An 18,481-nucleotide genomic window follows, 5' to 3' on the forward strand; every position below is an offset into this window, starting at 1 on the left:
TTGAGAGAAAAACTAAGAAAAAGCCAAACAAAATTGTGAGGTCTTAACTTCAAGTCCCCCCCAAAAAATGTGAAAAATAGAGAAATTTCAGGGAAATGGATGCACCTCATATTAAGTGAGGTAAGCCAAACTCAAAGAGAAAATAAGAGAATATTCTTTCTAATGGCTGCATAAAATTCCATTGTGTATAAGTACCACGTTGTTGACCTACTCATCTAGAACAAATCATGTTAAGTGAGGAAAGACAAGCTCAGTGAGACAAATGATGCATGTTTTTTCTCCTATGTGGAAACTAGATCTAAAATACACCAAGACTTGATAAATTATACAGGACTTTGGGCATTCACACACAATGAGACCAAAGGAGGATACTCTTAGGAGAGGAATACAAAGGCAATGCCTATCTGTATCTTATCACACAAAATAATACTTACCAAAATGAAAAATAAAATAGAGAAAGAGAATCTTAAGTGCCACCAGTTTGTCAAACAGGTCCCTTAGCAATGTGGCCTATGAACCTCCTTCCTCATTGCACAATGTAGCCATGCCCAGTGACTAGAAGTGTATAATCTGTACCTTTGTGTACATCAACACTTTTGGGCTCCAGACAGGCCTCTTTGGATAAGCTTTATTGGGTTTTGTTTAAGGAGTCCTTTCTATCAGATTTGTAAACATCTGAGGTTTTATTTCTCTCTCAATTTTTATTTATTAGACTACAGTGACACTTTTAACTGGATAGATAGATGGATGGATGGATGGATGGATGGATGGATGGATGGATGGATGGGTGGGTGGGTGGATGGCTGGGTGGGTGGATGGATGGATGGATGGATGGATGGATGGATGGATGGATGGATGGATGGATGGATGGGAAGGAAGCTACACATAGTGTCATGTCATCCTATACTTCAAGTAAGCCAACAAGCTTTTCCTACACCAACCTACATTCCAGACTCACATTTCTGCTCTAACTGTGATGAGAATAAATGACAATGAGCTATGGAATAACTTTGCATAGACTTGTACGAATTAGAACTCCAGGCTCACTGATGTGGCCTGCTATCTGATATTTTATATTACAGGACATGGTGGTAATTCTTTGCTTTCATTTGCTGCTTTTTTGTTGTTTTGGTATTGTGTGCCAGTATTGAGGCTTGAACTTAGGTGCTGGGCTCTGTCCCTTACCTTTTGCACTTAAGGCTCATGCTCTACCACTTGAGCCATACTTCCATTTCTGGTGTTTTGCTGGTTAATTGGAAATAAGAGTCTCACAGACTTTCCTATCCAGTTTATCTTTGAACTGCCATCCTCAGATCTCAGCCTCCAGAGTAGCTAGTATGACAGGCCTAAGCCACCAATGCCAGGCTTTAATTTGTTTTTGATTTTGTACATTTCCCACTTCCCTGCTGGAGATGAAGCTGGCCTCTGCTAGCCACCCACCACTTCCCTCCCACCCTTCTTACGAGATCTGCTTAGATTCTCACTTCCCCACTGGGACAGGAATAGATCACCATTTGTGCTGCCATCTCCTGAACAGGCTCTTGGCTTGGCGTTTGCACATCCCCTCTTTTTTCTGAACAATTTCTATCCCAACTGTCCAGGACCTCATGCTGGCTTCTTACAACCACCATTACAAAGATCCACCCCTGCTTAGAGTCTTTTCTCATCATTTTCTGATTCCAGCTACTAAGAAACTTTTATAAACTGGCCCTGGTTCTGATCTTTACTCCAAACTATTCAAATATAGGGGTTCCTCCAGTCACAGATGTGACTCCCCACTGTGACAAGGCAACTGTGATCATATGAGAGTTCCAGACTGCTTCCTCTGCCAGACACCACACCGCATGCTGGGCTGCAGGCCTGTTCCTGGGCCTTACACATCCCACAGCCAGAGGACAAATAGTGGAGACACAGTGGAAGGAGGAAGTTCAGAAGGTGGGGCTAACACAAGTGTGCCAGGGAAGTGCCTGACTTGGGCTCCAGCCCAGCCCTGATGATACTCACTAGGCTTTGTTCCCTAAGGTAAACTGTGAGTCTCAAGAGACAGAGGCCCCTATTTCTAATTGGTCCTCTAAGACAGAGAATTTTTTAAAATTCAAAATGGGGCTCTTTCAGAGTCAGTACTGGCCTAGATATAAAAGGAACAAGGAACTGGAACTGTGCCTCAAGTGGTAGAGCACTAGCCTTGAAGAGAAAAGCTCAGGCCCTGAATCTAAGCCCCAGGACTGGCTAACTATACACAATAAAAAGTGTTTTGGTAGGTGTGGTGGCTCAAGCCTATAATCTTAGCTACCAGAGGCTGAGATCTGAGGATTGTGGTCCAAGCAAGCCAGGTAGGAAAGTCTGTGAGACTCTTATCTCCAATTAACCAGCAAAATGCAGGATGTAGAGGTGTAACTCGAGTAATAGAGTGCTAACCTAGAGCAAAAAAAGCTCAGAGACAGTGCCCAGGCCCTCCCTGAGTTCAAGCCTTAGGACTGGCACAAATAAAGAAAAGATAAAAATGAAAGAACAGTTTTGAATTATAAAGGTAATATGTATCTTCTTCGAAATATACGAAAATTGGAAGTTCACAGCTTCAGTTGCTTTGAAATTCTCGTTTCTGAGCTTTACAGTCTAAAATGCAATACCTGGGCAGGTAAAAGTTTGGTAAAGTCACATTCCCTTCTGGATATTTCCCATCTCAGAGCTCAAGGCTGGTGTTGCTGTAGTAGTCAGGGACTCGCCAAGCTTTTGTTCTTTCTCACTAAACAGTGGGCTCTGTGGTGGGACTGCCTGAAGACTTTCTCCTTCATAGAGAACTCTGAATGTGGCTTGAAATTGCCTCCCAACCCACCACCTTCCTTCTGATCCTCATCTGCTTTTTAACCAAGGTTCTCCCTAGACTAGGGATAGAGAACGTTGGCTCTGTGAAAACTGTCTGGATATTCACAACATTGTTTGCAGACCACATAAAGTCATCAATTTAAAATTTAAAGCTGGGTACCAGTGGCTCATACCTGTAAGCCTAGCTACTTAGGAGGCTGAGATCTGAGGCTCATGATTCAAAACCAGCCCAGGCAGGAAAGTTCATGAGACTCTTACCTCCAATTAACTACTCAAAAAGTCCTAAATGGAGCTGTAGTAGAGTGCAGCTTTGAGCAGAAAAAGTCAGGGTCAGCGTTCAAGCCCTAAGTTCAAGCCCCAGGACTAGAATGGGAGTGTGTGTGTGCACGCACGCACAGACACACACGCCTACTATGCTTGTCAGACATTTAACTAACTTCGCCCTGATGTGATTTCATCCTGCAGTTTGTACAACCTTATGAGTATGTTCCTGAGATTCAGCCGCCATACTTCACAGTGACAAACAAGATCACTATACTCAAAGTCTAGATTATTCAGAAATTCCTTAAACTGGGGGATGTTAAACCCTCTGCTTTTGACAAAGTTTCTGCACTACATTACTATGACACATTAAGAGGTAACAACTCTGCACAGAGACTTTCTTGGTGTAGGATGCAGTAACATATAATCAAATCAGTTGGATCAAGAATGAGATGATTCAGTTCTTTCTTGACAATGCAATTAACTCTTTTTGTGAGCCAACTGGAGCTGGTGCTCCGTCTATAGTAAGGCCACTTAACTTCTCAAACATTAGCCCAAGTTTTTTCATTGATAAAACCAGTCTTTTACCAGCACAACTATTGCAGCATTATTTACCATAGATAAGATATGGAACCAATTCAGATGCCCTTCAGTAGATGAATGGATCAAGAAAATGTGTGTGTGTGTGTGTGTGTGCGTGTGTGTGTGTGTGTGTGTGTGAGAGAGAGAGAGAGAGAGAGAGAAAAGAATTCTATGCTTCCATCAGACAGAATGCCATTGCCCCATTCATAAGGAAATGGAAAGTCTTGAAAAAAAACCATATTAAGTGAAATAAGCCAAGTCCAAAGAAATATAGGCCCCACAGTTGCCCTAATTTGTAATAATTAGTATATGTCTAGGATAGTCCTAGCAGAGGATCACAATAGCTCAATAGCTATGTACATAGGACCATATAATATGATGCTAATTGAAATGAACTCCAAAATATGGAAACGAGGTTTTTGTTGTTGTTGTTAATGTATTGTGTGAAGTTGTTTCTTTTTTCTTTCACTTTTTTTCTCCTTTAGTTTATCCCCTGTTGTCACTGTTTTTGATTTTGGAACCCTGTGTCTTGAAAATATGTTTATCTGATTTAGGGAAGAAAAGGAGAGTAACAAAATGGTGAGGCAAAGGATAAAGGGTGAACCAATGTAACAGAGATACTCACAAAACACTATGTTGTAAATGAACGTTACAACTGGAGGAGGGGAATGAGGGGGAAGGAAAATGGGAGAAAAATGAGGGAGGGGTTAACAATATACTACAAGAAATATACTCATTACCTTACATATATAACTGTAACCCCTCTGTACAACACCTTTACACTAAAATTATTTTTTAAGTCTTTTTGGGTTGGGAATGTGGCTTAGTGGTAGAGTGTTTCGTATACATGAATCCCTGGCTCTATTCCTAAGTACCACATAAACAGAAAAATCCAGAAGTGGTAGAGTAGTAGAGTGCTATCCTTGAGCAAAAAGAAACAGGATCAGTGCCCAGGTCCTGAGTTCAAGCCCCAGGACTGGCAATAAAAACCAAAACAGTCTTGTCAAACAAGTCCCCACCTCTTGTAGTGTCATGTAGGACATCCAGTGTCAGCAGCTCCTCTTGCATGTGAACTTCTGCAGTTAGACCATGAACAAAAATGACCAGCTGAGCAGTGTTTGTTATGTCTATTTCCCCAAGTCCGAGAGCAAATTGGAAATACTCTGAAGAATCTCTCAAGGTATATTCAGTAGTTCGTGCTAAGTAATAATAATCTGTCTCAGCTGTGATTATTGTTCTCTGGGACATAATGACACTCTGACACAATTTTACTTCAGTTCTACTACCTCCACAACAGCCACCAGGCACCTCACAAACTCTGCCTCTACATGAGGCCTTAGCTTTTTTGTGTTTAGCTCACTCACTGCATAATGTATCTGGTAATGCTATTTTTGTCACAACTAGGCCAGGTGAAAGCAGCTTCTTGTGATGCCAAACTCTGCACACAGGTGGCTTCCCAATTAATTGAATTGAACATGTTTTGAGCTATAGTAATGCTCCAGATTAGCTTTCTTCATTACTGTTAACATGTTACCACAAATCAAGAACATAGGTTTCACTTTGACTTCAACAACAACAACAACAAAAAATCACTGGGCACTTATGGCTCACACCTATTATCCTAGCTACTCAGGAGACTGAGATCCAAGGGTTGTACTTTGAAGCCAGGCCAGGCAGGAAAGTCCATGAAATTCTTATCTCCTATTAACCACCAGAAAACTAGAAGTGGAGCTGTGGCTTAAAGTAGTAGGGAACTAGCATTGAGCAAAAAAGCTCAGAGCTAGTTCAAGCCCTGAGTTCAAGCCTCATGACTAACAACAACACAAAAAATTGTCCATTTCTCTTGAGTTAGCTTTCCTGTTCCTTATAGTCACCATTTACAAGACATCACATCACTTAAGTTTTAATAACTATCCAAAGTGTGTCACCGGCCACACAATTATTTGCTTTGGTTACTGTTCTAATCCTGCATCTTAGATTTGGAAAATATCCAACTTGGTATCATTGACTCTTTGAGGTTTTTTTCTATGTATTGATTTCCCTCAATTTTCATCAAAGGCTTGTTTTCTGTGAGGATTGTTGATTGTGGATGTGTACATAAATGTTAGACTAGAATTACCATGTCTATTGATAAAGAAGTCAACAATATCACCGTCAATCATCAGAGACAAGATCACCAACACCATGATGAATCACCTCCTCACATCTCTCATCATCATCTCAGTAGCTTTGCCACCACGTGTTAACACTTGCACAATGTGTGCATTCCCAGCCTGCCTGGCTGCCCTCTGAACAGTGCAATACAGGCAGTGGGCAGCCAATGAGGAGCAAGCATATATATGAACTGTATGTGTCTTGTCTAATCTACAATGAGTGTTCCTTGCTTGTCCTTCAAATTTTATATTAATATTAGGATTCACTTAACATAAATTGATGTTACTATGAGACAAGCTCCTGGATTTATTGAATTGCTAGCCTCCTAGGGCTGCCTTCACAAGGTCTGACCAGATGATTTCTCAGGCTTTATATGGTCTCTGGGATGGACGTTCCCCACTCCTGCCCTAGACTGAAGGGGCCTGTGCCTACCCGCAACCTAAAGGATGATTTTAAGGGAGATCTCAGGTCATGGCATTTATCTCTCTTTGAGGGGGGCAGGGTAAGGGAGGACACAGAAATGGAGACACAAAGGCAGCAGCGGTGCTCATCAAACACTGTTGAGATGGGAGGGGAAAATTGGGAGAGAGCAAGGGAAGGGGTAACATTATTCAAAAAGAAATGTACTCATTACCTGCTGTAGGGAACTAACCCCTCTGTACATCACCTTTCTAATAACAATAAAAATTAGTTCAAATAAAATAAAAGGAGCAGAGATATTATAAAATACAAAACAGGAACAACCAAATAAGAATTGAGTGATTGAAGTTGGAGGAAGCCAGCAGCAGTGACTCATACCTGTAATCCTAGCTACTCAGGAGGCTGAGATCTAAATATGGTTTAAATCCAGCCTGGGCAAAAAAGTCTGTGAGACTCTACTGGTAATTAAACAGCAAACCTCCAGGCTAGAATCATGGCTTAAGTAGTAAAGTATCAGCCATGAGCAAGCAAGCCAAGTAAAGCATGAAACCTTGAGTTCAAGCCCTGGTACCAGCTCAAAAAGAAACGAAAAGAAATAAGAAGGGAATATATCATTGAAACTTAGGACATACACATACACAAACACACACACACACACACACACACACACACACATCTCTTTGGCTAAACTCATAACCTAGGTTAGGCTCCTCATTGTGTCCACTTCCACTTTCCTGACACAGAGATTGGTTTAGGACTGGGTAATTTAATGAACCTGGACCAGCCAACATCTTTCCCAAGGACTTTCCTTGGTAAAAATAGAGAAAGTCCTTCAGATTCCTTCCAACACATGACAGAAGTGACGTAAGAATTCCAGTGTGAGAGACAGCCAAGTGAGGTTCAGTGTGAGAAACAGCCAGGTAAGGGATGAAGAGGACAGATCTTCATTGCAGTACTACCCTTGATTCCTCTTCTCTGTGGGCTGGGCTACATCCTTTCTATTTCCTAATATAACCAAATACTTTCTTCTTGTTTTTATCAGCCTATTTGATTTGAGTTTCTGTCTCTTACAATCAAAAAACAAAATGTGGATTAATACAGAAACACTGAGGAACATAAGGGATGGTGAGCTTGATGGCTGTTTAACCATAGATACAGATGTTCCACATGTGGCTATCACCTCTAATAGACTGTAAAGTATTTTCATGGAGGGACAGCTATGTGTTCATGGGCTTGATGTGGGGATGAGCTCATGACTCAAGATATAAGTGATACAAGAATTTCTCTATGGTGTTTTAGCTGGGACCGTGCATGGAACATTATTCAAAAGTACAGAGAAATGGACTTTCTGTTCTGTGTGTGCATGCATGCCAGTATTGGAGTTTGAACTCAAGGCATTGGTGTTATCACTTAATTTTTTCACTCAAGGCTGGTGCTCTAACCACTTGAGCTGCTGCTCCACTTCTGTCTTTTTGCTAGTTACTTGAAGAGTCTAATGAACTTTCCTGCTTCAAACTATGATTCTCAGATCTCAGTCTCCTGAGTAGTTAGGATTACATGTATAAACCATCTGTGCCTAGTTCAACTTTTTTACCTTGATTGAAAGAAGACCCATATACTCTAGATACCAGGAGTAGAGATGACAGAGGATATTTGATTTAAATATCAAAGAGAAGTGATATGATCTAGTGTCCTTCAGCCAAAGCCCTGGATCATAATCCTCCAACTCCAAAGGCTAAAAAGAAAAGAAGAAAAGACTGGTAGAGTCACTATATAGGTATAGCCTGAATCCAGGTGAACAAGTCCAACAAATCCAGGTGGACTTGTTCAGTACAAATCCTAAAGCATTCTGTATTTTTAATTGTTCATTACAGTTTTTCCTGTGATAACCATACCTCATCACCCTTCCATTTTCTAAAGTACACAATAGTCTCCCAATGCTATGAGAACTTCCTGCCCAGACCAAGCTGCTAAGAAATCAGTGACTGAACCTACATGAAGAGTGTCAAGGTCAGTGTCATTTCAGACATTTACAGGATCTATGCTGAATACCAGTCATTGCCGTAGTGTCAATCACGTGGGGACAAGTAAGCAGTCACTCACAGTTTCTCCCTATCTCAGTGCTCCAATATCGATGACCCTTCCAGGTCACGGACTCCTCACAGGGCTGCTCACAGTTTGGGGGACGGGGGAATTGAATATGCTAATAATTATCCTTTTGCTTGCTAGGATCTTAGGGTCTATATCTCTGGTACCTGTGTGGCCAGAGTCACGGCATCTCTCATGGTATCTTAACACCTATACTGTACCTAATGCAAACCTGGACCATAATAGGTACATGTAATAGATATTTGCCGTTTTTTGGTTGCCCAGTTTTTGAATCTCTCTCTAAATATAGCAAATTCTCCCTGTGCATGAGACACGGTGCTTCCCACAATGCAAAGGCCCGATGCTCATCTCCCATCTCTTGACCCAGGCAAGTCAGGCATTAATTCAACCTTGACCAAACAGATGTTCCAACCCCAGGCTTGGAGCTAGTGATACAGAAAAGCAGGCATAGAGGAGAACCTATTTTGGTGGAAGCAGCAGAAGTAGTAACAACTTCCACTTGCAGAAACATACATGAGAACATGAGGGTGGCCACAGGTGTGTGAATATGGTTCCAAGATTCTACAGCACCCTCAGAGTCCCCAGAAGGTATGGGGTAGCTTTTTACTGTGGAAAGTAGCTTTTCACTGTGGTCCTGGCCATTTCTGTCTGTTTCTGAGTTTGGGTTTTCCGGATTTCAGGGGGATTTTTCGGCTTCTTATTATCATTTGCATACATTCTGCTCAAATAAACCAGAGTCAGTTTCTGAACTCTGCAACTAAGAAATCTGACCTATTACCAAACCTTTTTTTTAAGCAAATAGATTCATAAATGAAGCCACTTTCTTATTTCATCTGATGCTAATACACTATGATAAGTAAACCCAAATCCTAGGCCTCCCCGTGCTATAAATATGAACTAGAACTTCAGAGAAGACAAGCAATTCCTCCCACATTTACACAGCAAAAAGCAGGCAGCAACTGAACACAAATCCCAGAGCTGTAAATTCCTTTATTATACTGAGTAGCTTCTGGTCCTGGCCCCGTAATGTCCTACATCATCTCTTCACCTCCCACACTCACTTGCTTCCTTACTAATCACTCAACTTTGGACCCAAGATGTCAAAAAAAGAGCATATTGGATATCCTAAAAGCATATTGGATCATTGCTGATATGGGATCAGTTCATTAAACCCTCACACACAAATTGAGATTAATGTACATGCACATGGAGGCAACAATATTTACATTTCCCTCACATGGTCAGCACATGTAACCCCCAGTAGAGCATGAGAAGAAGTTAATAGTATAACATAGAAAGCATCCTAACAACCCCTTGTCTGAGCTCAGTGGAGAGGTCTGCATTTGTTCTTCTTACTGAAGCAAGGATGAAATGAGAAAATGTAATACAGTGATATCTAACTCTTGACATTGTTCTGAGGATTAAATAAAACAAAAGAAGCCACTAATCCTAGCTTTTCAGGAAACTGACATCTGTGGATCCTGGTTCAAAGCCAGCCCGGCAGAAAAATCCGAAAGACTCTTAGCTCCAATTAACCAGCAAAAAGCCAGAACCGGAGTCGTAGCTCAAGTGGTAGAATGCCACCCTTTAGCAAAAAAGGTAAGCAAGAGCAGGAGGCCCTGAGTTCAAACCCCAATACAGCTCAAAGTAAACAAACAAAGGAGAATCCAACCAAGTGGATGGTATACAGTTAGTATTCAAATAATGTCAGCCTTCCCATATTCCAAACTACAAAAAAATTAATACAAAGATTTCCAGATTATTTATAAAAAATAGCATGGTGGGAGGTTTGAGGGGCACAGACATTGAGGGACAAATGTAGTAGTGATGGTACTCAGTAGACACAATGTTGAAAATTAACTATACAATTTGTGGGCAGGGAAGGGAAGAAACAAAAGGGAGAGAGCAAAGCAAGAGGTGACACTGCCCAAAAGGATATGTAGTCATTACCGAACTTATAAAACTGTAACCCCTCTGTACAGCACCTTAACAGTAATCAATAAATAAATAAAACCAGAAAACCAACATGCTGGAAGCAACTGAATATAGTGATGAGGGAAAATGAAGGAGAATCATGGAAGGGGTGATATTGATTAAATGTATTGTACTTATAAACTGGTATGTTGAATTAAGAAAATAGAAAATATATTATAAATATGAAATCTATGTTTCCTTTTTCTGCCATGAGAATATTGGGTACTTTGACAATTTGGCTGTTTGACATTTAAATATGTGTGTGTGTGTGTGTGTGTGTGTGTGTGTGTGTGTGTGTACAGAAAGATATATATATATACATATATATTTATATAGGGTGTGTGTGTATGTGTGTGGGGGTATATTCTTTTTTTGTCTTTTTTTGTGGTGCAGAGGTTTGAACTTACGGCCTTAGCAGGTTCTCTACCACTTATACTCCAAACTTTTGGCTTTAGTTACTATTTAGGTAGATTTTCCAGGCTTTACCCAGAGCTGGCTTCAGACTTTGACCCTCCTGTCTCTATTTTTAGTAGAACTAGGATTAAAACCTCACACACCATGCCTGGCCAATTGTATATTATTGTCTGTGTTCTAAACTTTATTTTCCTCAATTTCAACTAAGTGGTTTTTTTTCTCCAACTTCCTCATTCCTCTCAAAACTTTTAAATAGACCCATGAAGGGAAATACATTGTCTGAAGTTACTAATATAGTACTTGTTTGGCTCACACATACTCACCCTGTCAGACCGCTGGCACCACAAATAAATTTGAGAAAAGGCTTTTCTATGCATGTGGTTGCTTGCGGCTTAGGGATAGTTTGTGGCAGAGACACTGGTACAGTTAATGGCCAAAAAAAATCCTCTCCCTTATGTAAAAAGTGATATGGGGGGCTGGGAAGGTGGCTCAGTGGTAGAGTGCTTGCCTTGCATGCATGAGGCCCTGGGTTTGATTCCTCAGCACCACATAAGCAAAAAGCAAAAAGCAAAAAGCCGGAAGTGGCGCTGTGGCTCAAGTGGTAGAGTGCTAGCCTTGAGCTGAAGAGCTGAGGGACAGCGCCCAGGCCCAGAGTTCAGGCCCCACGACCGGACCCCCCCAAAAAAAAGTGATATAGTCTTGGTTTCATTATTTCCCTAACAGGAACCTGAACAGGGTAACAAATAGCCATTTCCATTGACTTCCTCTGCATTTTCCCTGGTCTTTTGGAGGAGCACATCTTTGTAAGACTCAGGGGTTTTCATCCAAAGAAATACTTTGCCACCTCACAGTTTTGAGGCCTTGGAAAGGTCTCTTCATATTTGAATACCCTGTCTCCCATGTCTGTGAAATGGAGCTAATGGTGACAATTAACATAAGTCTTATAAGGATTAAATAGGATAATGTGAGATAAGGGTTTAGGTGCAGTGCTTTCCATAAATAAACATATAGCCCTAAGGGGAAAAAAAAAGAAAACAGTAGGTAGTTTTATAATAATAGAGCCTCTACTACTATTAGTCTGTAAGATCTAAGATGGGCACAAAAGAGCATACATTAATCTGAGCCTTGGATTAATTCTACTTCTCTACAGAATTACTCCTTCAGACTGGGAAGGCTCAAATATTGAGAAGATTCATATGGAACTGCTGAAATCCAAGAACTAGTGAAGACAAATCTTGAACTGGTTCCCTCAAGAGATCACCAGAAAGACTTGGGAATCAATGGCCATCTTAAAAGTTAGGAAGGGCAAAGAGGAAGGGGACAACATGGAACCAAATTCTGTGGGAGAATGGAACTGGTAGATGCCTGACATTCTAGCCCACACAAAAGGCCTTTGTGAGAAGCTATAAGCAAAAGACACTCCAAAGACTAAGCAAATAGAAGGAGGAAGACATTTTTATTCCTATTTGTGTGTTTGCTTGGTTTTGGTTCTAAGGATGGAAACTAGGGCCTTGTGTATGCTAGGCAAGTGCTCTGACCTAACCAAATGCTCGTCAGTACAGAACTGGTTGAATAAACTGGTTAGTCACTTACTGCAAAGTAGTTTTGGGTTTTTTTGGCCTGAACTCTGGGCCTGGGCACTGTCCCTCAGCTCTTCAGCTCGAGGCTAGTGCTCTACCACTTGAGCCACAGCGCCACTTTCAGCTTTTTCTGCTTATATGGTGCTAAGGAATCGAATCCAGGGCCTCATGCATGCAAGGCAAGCACTCTATCACTGAGCCCACTTTCCTAACCCCGAAGTATTTTTTTAATAAATTAAAAAACCATATAATTTTGCATCCAAAACACAGAGAATTATTTGGAAACCTCCCAAAGCAGGTTTTTGCTTTTCGTCTTTGTTGTTTTAGTGGTTGCTTGCTCATTTGTTTGTAGCAGAGCCTCATTATATCACCCAGGCCAGCTTTAAATTCACAATTCTCCTTTATCAGCCACTCAACTTCTAGGATTAGAATCACAAACCACCGTGTCAGCTCTTTAGCCTTCTTAAGTCTGAATGTAAGAGGAAATTGGCTCCCACATCATTTCAAAACCTTAGAAACAAAGTCAGACATTGGTGACTCATACATGTAATCCTAGCTGCTTAGGAGGCTAAGATCTAGAAGTATTGTGGTTCCAAAACAGCCCAGGCAGAAAAATCCAAGAGACCTTATCTCTACTTAATGAACTGGTCTGTGACACCCCTGTACTTCAGTTTCTCATCTCTAAAATTGGACTAACCACCTCACAGGGATTTATTGAACAGTGTACCTCATGGGCCAGATGTGTGACATATGTGTGTCTGGCTCTCAGAAGTGATCAACAGAGAAATGGCATTACTATTAATAGCCCCAGAAATTAGAATGCTATCTCCTGTATTGTTTATCATCGGAAAACTGTACTGGCAATCCCTAGATATGAATCTGAAGTCTGAGTAAAATAGAAGGAATTTCCCTCATGATCTGGCAATTTGGGAAAAAGTCTCCATCCACAGGCAGACACCTTCAACATTGTGTACCTGCAGCTCCTCCAAAGATTGGCAGAGACTTTCTCTGCCATGTCCCACATTGGCCAGGCCAGATGATCTGAACCCAGAAGAAACCAGAGAAAATAGTGGCATGTCAAGGGCACACAGCCAGCAATCCTGTCCCCTAGGCAGGCCGACCTACTAACATCATTATGACAACAGTTTTCCAGTCATTCAAAACAGAAACAATAAACCTAAAACAAGTATCCAGGGTACTAAGCTAATATTGCCTACATTCACTCCTAAGATGAGTTGTGATTGATTGTGGAAGCAAGTGCTTACTAAATACCGATGTAGTAAGCCAGGTGTTTAACCACTTGTATGGCGATGTCTGCACTTCCCGTGGCATGAAGCCCCAAACTTACTGTCAGCTGGCACTGCAGTGAGAACAAGGATTTCTAGAATGTGCTGAATCCCCTCCAGCAATGACCAGACATATAATGTTGACCTTCCATTTGTTCATCTGTAAAAGGAGAATGTCTGCCACCTTCAACCAGCCATTGAAAAAATACAAACCAGGGATTCACGCCTATAATCCTAGCTACTCAGGAATCTGAGATCTGAGGAACTTGATTAAAAGCCAACCAGGGCAGGAGAGTCCATGAGACTCTTCCATGAGACTCTTATCTCCAATTACCCAGCTCCCCCACACACACACCAAAAAAAGCCAGAAGTGGAGGTGTAGATTAAGCGGAAGAGTACCAGCCTTGAGTGAAAAAGGCAAGTAAAAGCAAGAGGTCCTGAGTTCAAGACCCAGTGCTGGCACCAAAACAAAGTAAAACAAAACAAAATGTCTGTTTGGTATGCAGCAGACATGACTTTCCTCACAACCAGAGGTCCCTTGGCCCTGTCAACATAGGGGGAGCTACTCAGCCCTCCTCAACAATCAGCTGGCCCTGCTTTTGTATTCCAAAGACATGTTCCCCTAAGTACCTTAAAAAAACAAAAACAAGAATTTCTGTGATACTATCCTCAACCAGAACTGAGAATTAGAAAGAATAACACTAAGAAGAATTATAAGGGTATTCTTTTTCAAGTTCCCTGGATATCTTCCACATTGCCCTTTCAGACTGCCCCTCCATACCCATCCTCTCTCTCTCTCTTCCTCTCCCCCTTCCCCCCCATCAATGAAGGCCTTGCTACTCCAGTCTTATTCACAGGATTCCTGATTCTGCCAGGTTCCTATCCTAGAGATTCACTTGTCATGAATACCATATATAATAAGTGTTTTTAGCTGAACCAAACAAAAACCAATGAAGAATTTCAACAAAGATATAGTGAGTATCTACTATATGCTGGCCCCTGTGTATGCTTTTCAGTCACATGTTCCATTATCACAACAATGCTGAGACAATCATCATTGTCTCTATCTCACAGAGCAACTAAGAGACTCTCCTAAAGTTTCAGGGCCAAGAACAATAGACCACCTCTCCTGGTCTCCATGTCTCCTGGTCTTTCCACTGTAAGAATATGTTTGTTTTAAGTAAGAGACTTATGCATATGTGCACACATGCCAGTATTGGGGCTTAAACGCAGGGCCATGTTGCTTAGCTTTATCACTTAAGGCTGATGCTCTACCACTTGAGCACAGCTCTGTCGTAGTTAATTAGAGATAAGAGTTTCACAGACTTTCCTGCCCAGTCTGGCTTCAAACCGTAATTCTCATATCTCAGTCTCCCTGGTAGCTAAGATTACAAGCATGAGTCACTGACACCCTGCTTACTAAGGACCCTTTTCATCTGGAGTTCCTTCATAACCTACCCTTTGCGCACACACATACACAGAAGCTCCTAATTTCCAGCAAGTCATTTGATAACTGCTGGAGAGAGACCATATCCTTTCCTTCTACCTCTGTTGTTGAACAATGACAATATCACTGTCCCAATACTTTAGTCAGAGGGAGGAAAGGGAGGAAATATTTCCATGACTTAAGTAATTTTCCATCCTTAGGAACAAGGACATGGGAAGAAGTAATATACATGGAAGTTTGACCATAAGATTCTAACACTACTTTTAAACAATGCTAATCTCTCTTGTAATGTGGCCTAAATCCTAAAATCTGTTTGCTAGCTCCCTTTCTTCTAGATCAAGTAGACATACAAATCTTAATAAAATATGCATAAACCATAAATATACCAGCAAATGAACTAGATTAAATTCTCATATCGACACAGATTTTCCTTGCAGCTTGCACACAATTTGACTCTGGTCCAAGCCATGCTGACCTGAAATAGTTGCTGGCTGCGGCGAGCACCACGCGGTGGCAGGAGAATTCCTGAATGTCCACACACAAGATGACATCTGTCAGAGCTTTTTCCACTCGGAGGGTCTCCAGGCCATTCTGAAGAATTAAGGAAAGTCCCGTATCATCAAATTTCACCTTCTCCCCATTTAAGATTTCCAAGTCTCCCTTGTTCTGGGAGTTCTCTTCTATAGCAGGCGCCAGAGGCCCTTCCAAATTCTTCTCTATCACCTCACCCATGGCCCAGGAGCCCCTTTGTCTTGCCATCAATATTCAGACTGAAGGAGCACCCAAGTTTCAGGCAGGTCACATTGCAGAAGCGGGGCGGATTTCCTGTGCAGGGCCCTCCACTTATCACCAGCTGTCACACACACATAACAGGAAGTCTCGCACTTTCTCATCCTGTTACTATAAAGTCTGCTCAGCGCCATGCAGGCCCTGTGCAGCTGCCTCTTGGCTAAGTTTCCTCCCAGTATCTGTTACCTAGGTAACTGGTACACCTAGAAGCAGTCACCTCCCCTTCCTGCTAGGTTACATCCTGGGCCCCCCTGGCCTTCCATCTGACCAAGGGTGGGTCCTAGGCCCTGAGGTCACATCCAGATCCAGTGTGGCCACACCTTTCCCCCACCTGGCCGCACCTCTTCCTTTCCCTGGCCTACATAAGTCCTGGCCTGAGGATGGGTCTCTCCTTTTAGCCATGCCTCTCCACCATGCACAGTAAATAGACTTCTTTTCCTGCTCAAATAGTGCGTGGTGTTCTCTTCATGGGCTACCTAATGAAACCTACCTACTTAATATACCTTACAGTTACTACAAATGCCAGCAGCTCCTATTCTCCTTTCTGTGCTAGAAGTTAGAGTGTTTGTATAAGAGGAGGCTCTAGGAGAGAAGGGATGGCTTCTCAGAGTCCACTGGGAGCTCTGTGTGGCTATTTTGGTCCATCTCCCACCTCACATCCGTGAATAGGAAGCCTCGGGTTCTGGTTACAACGGTTGTGTTCCAAGTGGGACAAGGTGGCAATGATGGGATGGGAAGAAGACATTCCACAGTCCTTCATCTGACTGTTGCCAGCCTCTGAGATTCCATTATAAGCTACCATCCTATTCCTTGGGGACCTTGGTGACCTCACTTAGCCCTGACATTCTCATTTCATCAAGAAAGACATTAATGTCTCACACCCAAAATAATGTCTAAAAGAAGAAATAGTCTCCAAAATTCCATCCCCAAGGTCTTGTCTTTCAGAAGACCAATCAGAGTAGGTCAACATCTGATTGTTCTTGCAAGTCTCAAATTGGCCCAATCATACCCAATGTCTACTGACCATGCATTACATCAAATAGTAGATCATAAAGCACTTTCATTATCTCTTAGGTCTCAGCTAATTAACAATAATTCTATTAAAATCCTATGACGTGAGCAAGGAACGTCAAAACAGATGGGCAAGTTTGCTTCTTTCCACAATGTCTGAATTTATTAAGCTACATCAATTTTGTTGTCATTGTTTTGTTGAGTACTACTGCCTTTGCATGATAGTCATGAGCCAATTATCTAATTGTTGAAGAGGTTCTTTTTTTTTTTTTTTTGTCAGTCCTGGGCTTGAACTCAGAGCCTGGGCACTGACCCTGAGCTTCTTTTGCTCAAGGCTAGAATTCTGCCACTTGAGTCCCAGTGCAACTTCCAGCTTTTTCTGATTATGTGGTACTGAGGAATCAAACCCAGGGCTTCCTGCTAGGCAAACACTCCACCACTAAGCACATTCCCAGCCCTAAGAGATTCTTTTATTCCAATCTTAGTTTCTAATATTAACTCTCTGGCCACACTTTACTCATCACAATGTCATATAAATTGCAGAATGGCTAAGAGAAGTTAAAAGGGTACAAAGAGGCCTTGCCTAAGGCAAGAGCCACTGAGAATAGTTAGATAAGAAGTCAACTTAAAGCTGGGAAGTTGGCTCAGTGGTAGAGTGTTTGCCTCGCATGCCTGAGGCCCTGGGTTCGATTCCTCAGCACCACATAAGCAGAAAAAAAAAAGCTAGACGCAAAGAAGTCAACTTAAGAACCTAGCCAGGATCTGTTAAGGCACACTAGTGTCAAAACAAAGAAGGAGTTCAAGTTGCAAAGCTGGTTTTATTTAAAATTGGTTCAAAGCAGAGGTGCTCCTAAGTTTACTGGATCAGGACTAAGGATGGACGAATTGTGTCAATCAGAAATGAAGCTAAACCCTGGGGTCTGAGTCACAAGTTCTTTGCTTGTCTGACTATGATGCATGCACTAGCTGTTTAGATGAAAGGTCAGTGTGGACCCATGCACCCTTTCTTTATATGATCCAGATGAGGAGGTTGCATTATTCCTTGGGGTAGTATATTTCATAGTCCATGGCCTGGTTGGTGTGATATAATTTGTCTGATATTGTCTGATAAGTGTTTATTTGTTCCTGATTTACTTCAATAAATTCTTAGTGGTAATTTTTCACTGTGTATCAATCTGACTGTTTATTTGTGTCAGTCATTCAGTCAATTTGTGCAAATAAGATAGGGAGTCATTCTGTTTTAGTATTTGGATGTAACTTCTGCTTCATAAAATGGAGTCACTCAGGGCAAATCACAGCCTGAAAGCTAATGTTTTTTACAATATAAAGTAACTTTGGACCAGGACTTAATGTATCTTAGTTCTCACAGAGAACCAATGGAGGTAGTTATGAATTTCTTTATTGTATAACTCAAGAAACTAAAGTTCCTATTACAAAGCCACAGTAATAAAAACAGCTTGGTACTGACATAAGAATAGACCTGAGGGGCTGGGAAGGTGGCTCAGTGGCAGAGCGCTTGCCTTGCATGCTCAAGGCCCTGGGTTCCATTCCTCAGCACCACATAAGCAAAAAGAAAAAAGCCGGAAGTGGCACTGTGGCTCAAGTGGTAGAGCGCTAGCCTTGAGCTG

At 41.7% G+C, this 18,481-nt stretch overlaps 1 protein-coding gene across 2 annotated transcripts in view; it reads right to left on the bottom strand.

Annotated features, from left to right (window-relative positions):
- Positions 1 to 15,859, bottom strand: part of Klhl6 (kelch-like family member 6) — a 48,946-nt gene extending 33,087 nt beyond the window's left edge. For both annotated transcript variants that reach the window (XM_013033025.1, XM_013033026.1), the window contains exon 1: positions 15,529 to 15,859. In XM_013033025.1, coding sequence (XP_012888479.1) covers positions 15,529 to 15,812 — 284 coding nt within the window. In that variant the 5' untranslated portion in view covers positions 15,813 to 15,859. The remainder of the gene's footprint in view (positions 1 to 15,528) is intronic.
- Between the last annotated feature and the right edge of the window lie 2,622 nt (positions 15,860 to 18,481).

This window comes from Dipodomys ordii, unplaced genomic scaffold (assembly GCF_000151885.1).
Source record: "Dipodomys ordii isolate 6190 unplaced genomic scaffold, Dord_2.0 Scaffold162, whole genome shotgun sequence".
In the NCBI taxonomy this organism is placed as follows: domain Eukaryota; kingdom Metazoa; phylum Chordata; class Mammalia; order Rodentia; family Heteromyidae; genus Dipodomys; species Dipodomys ordii.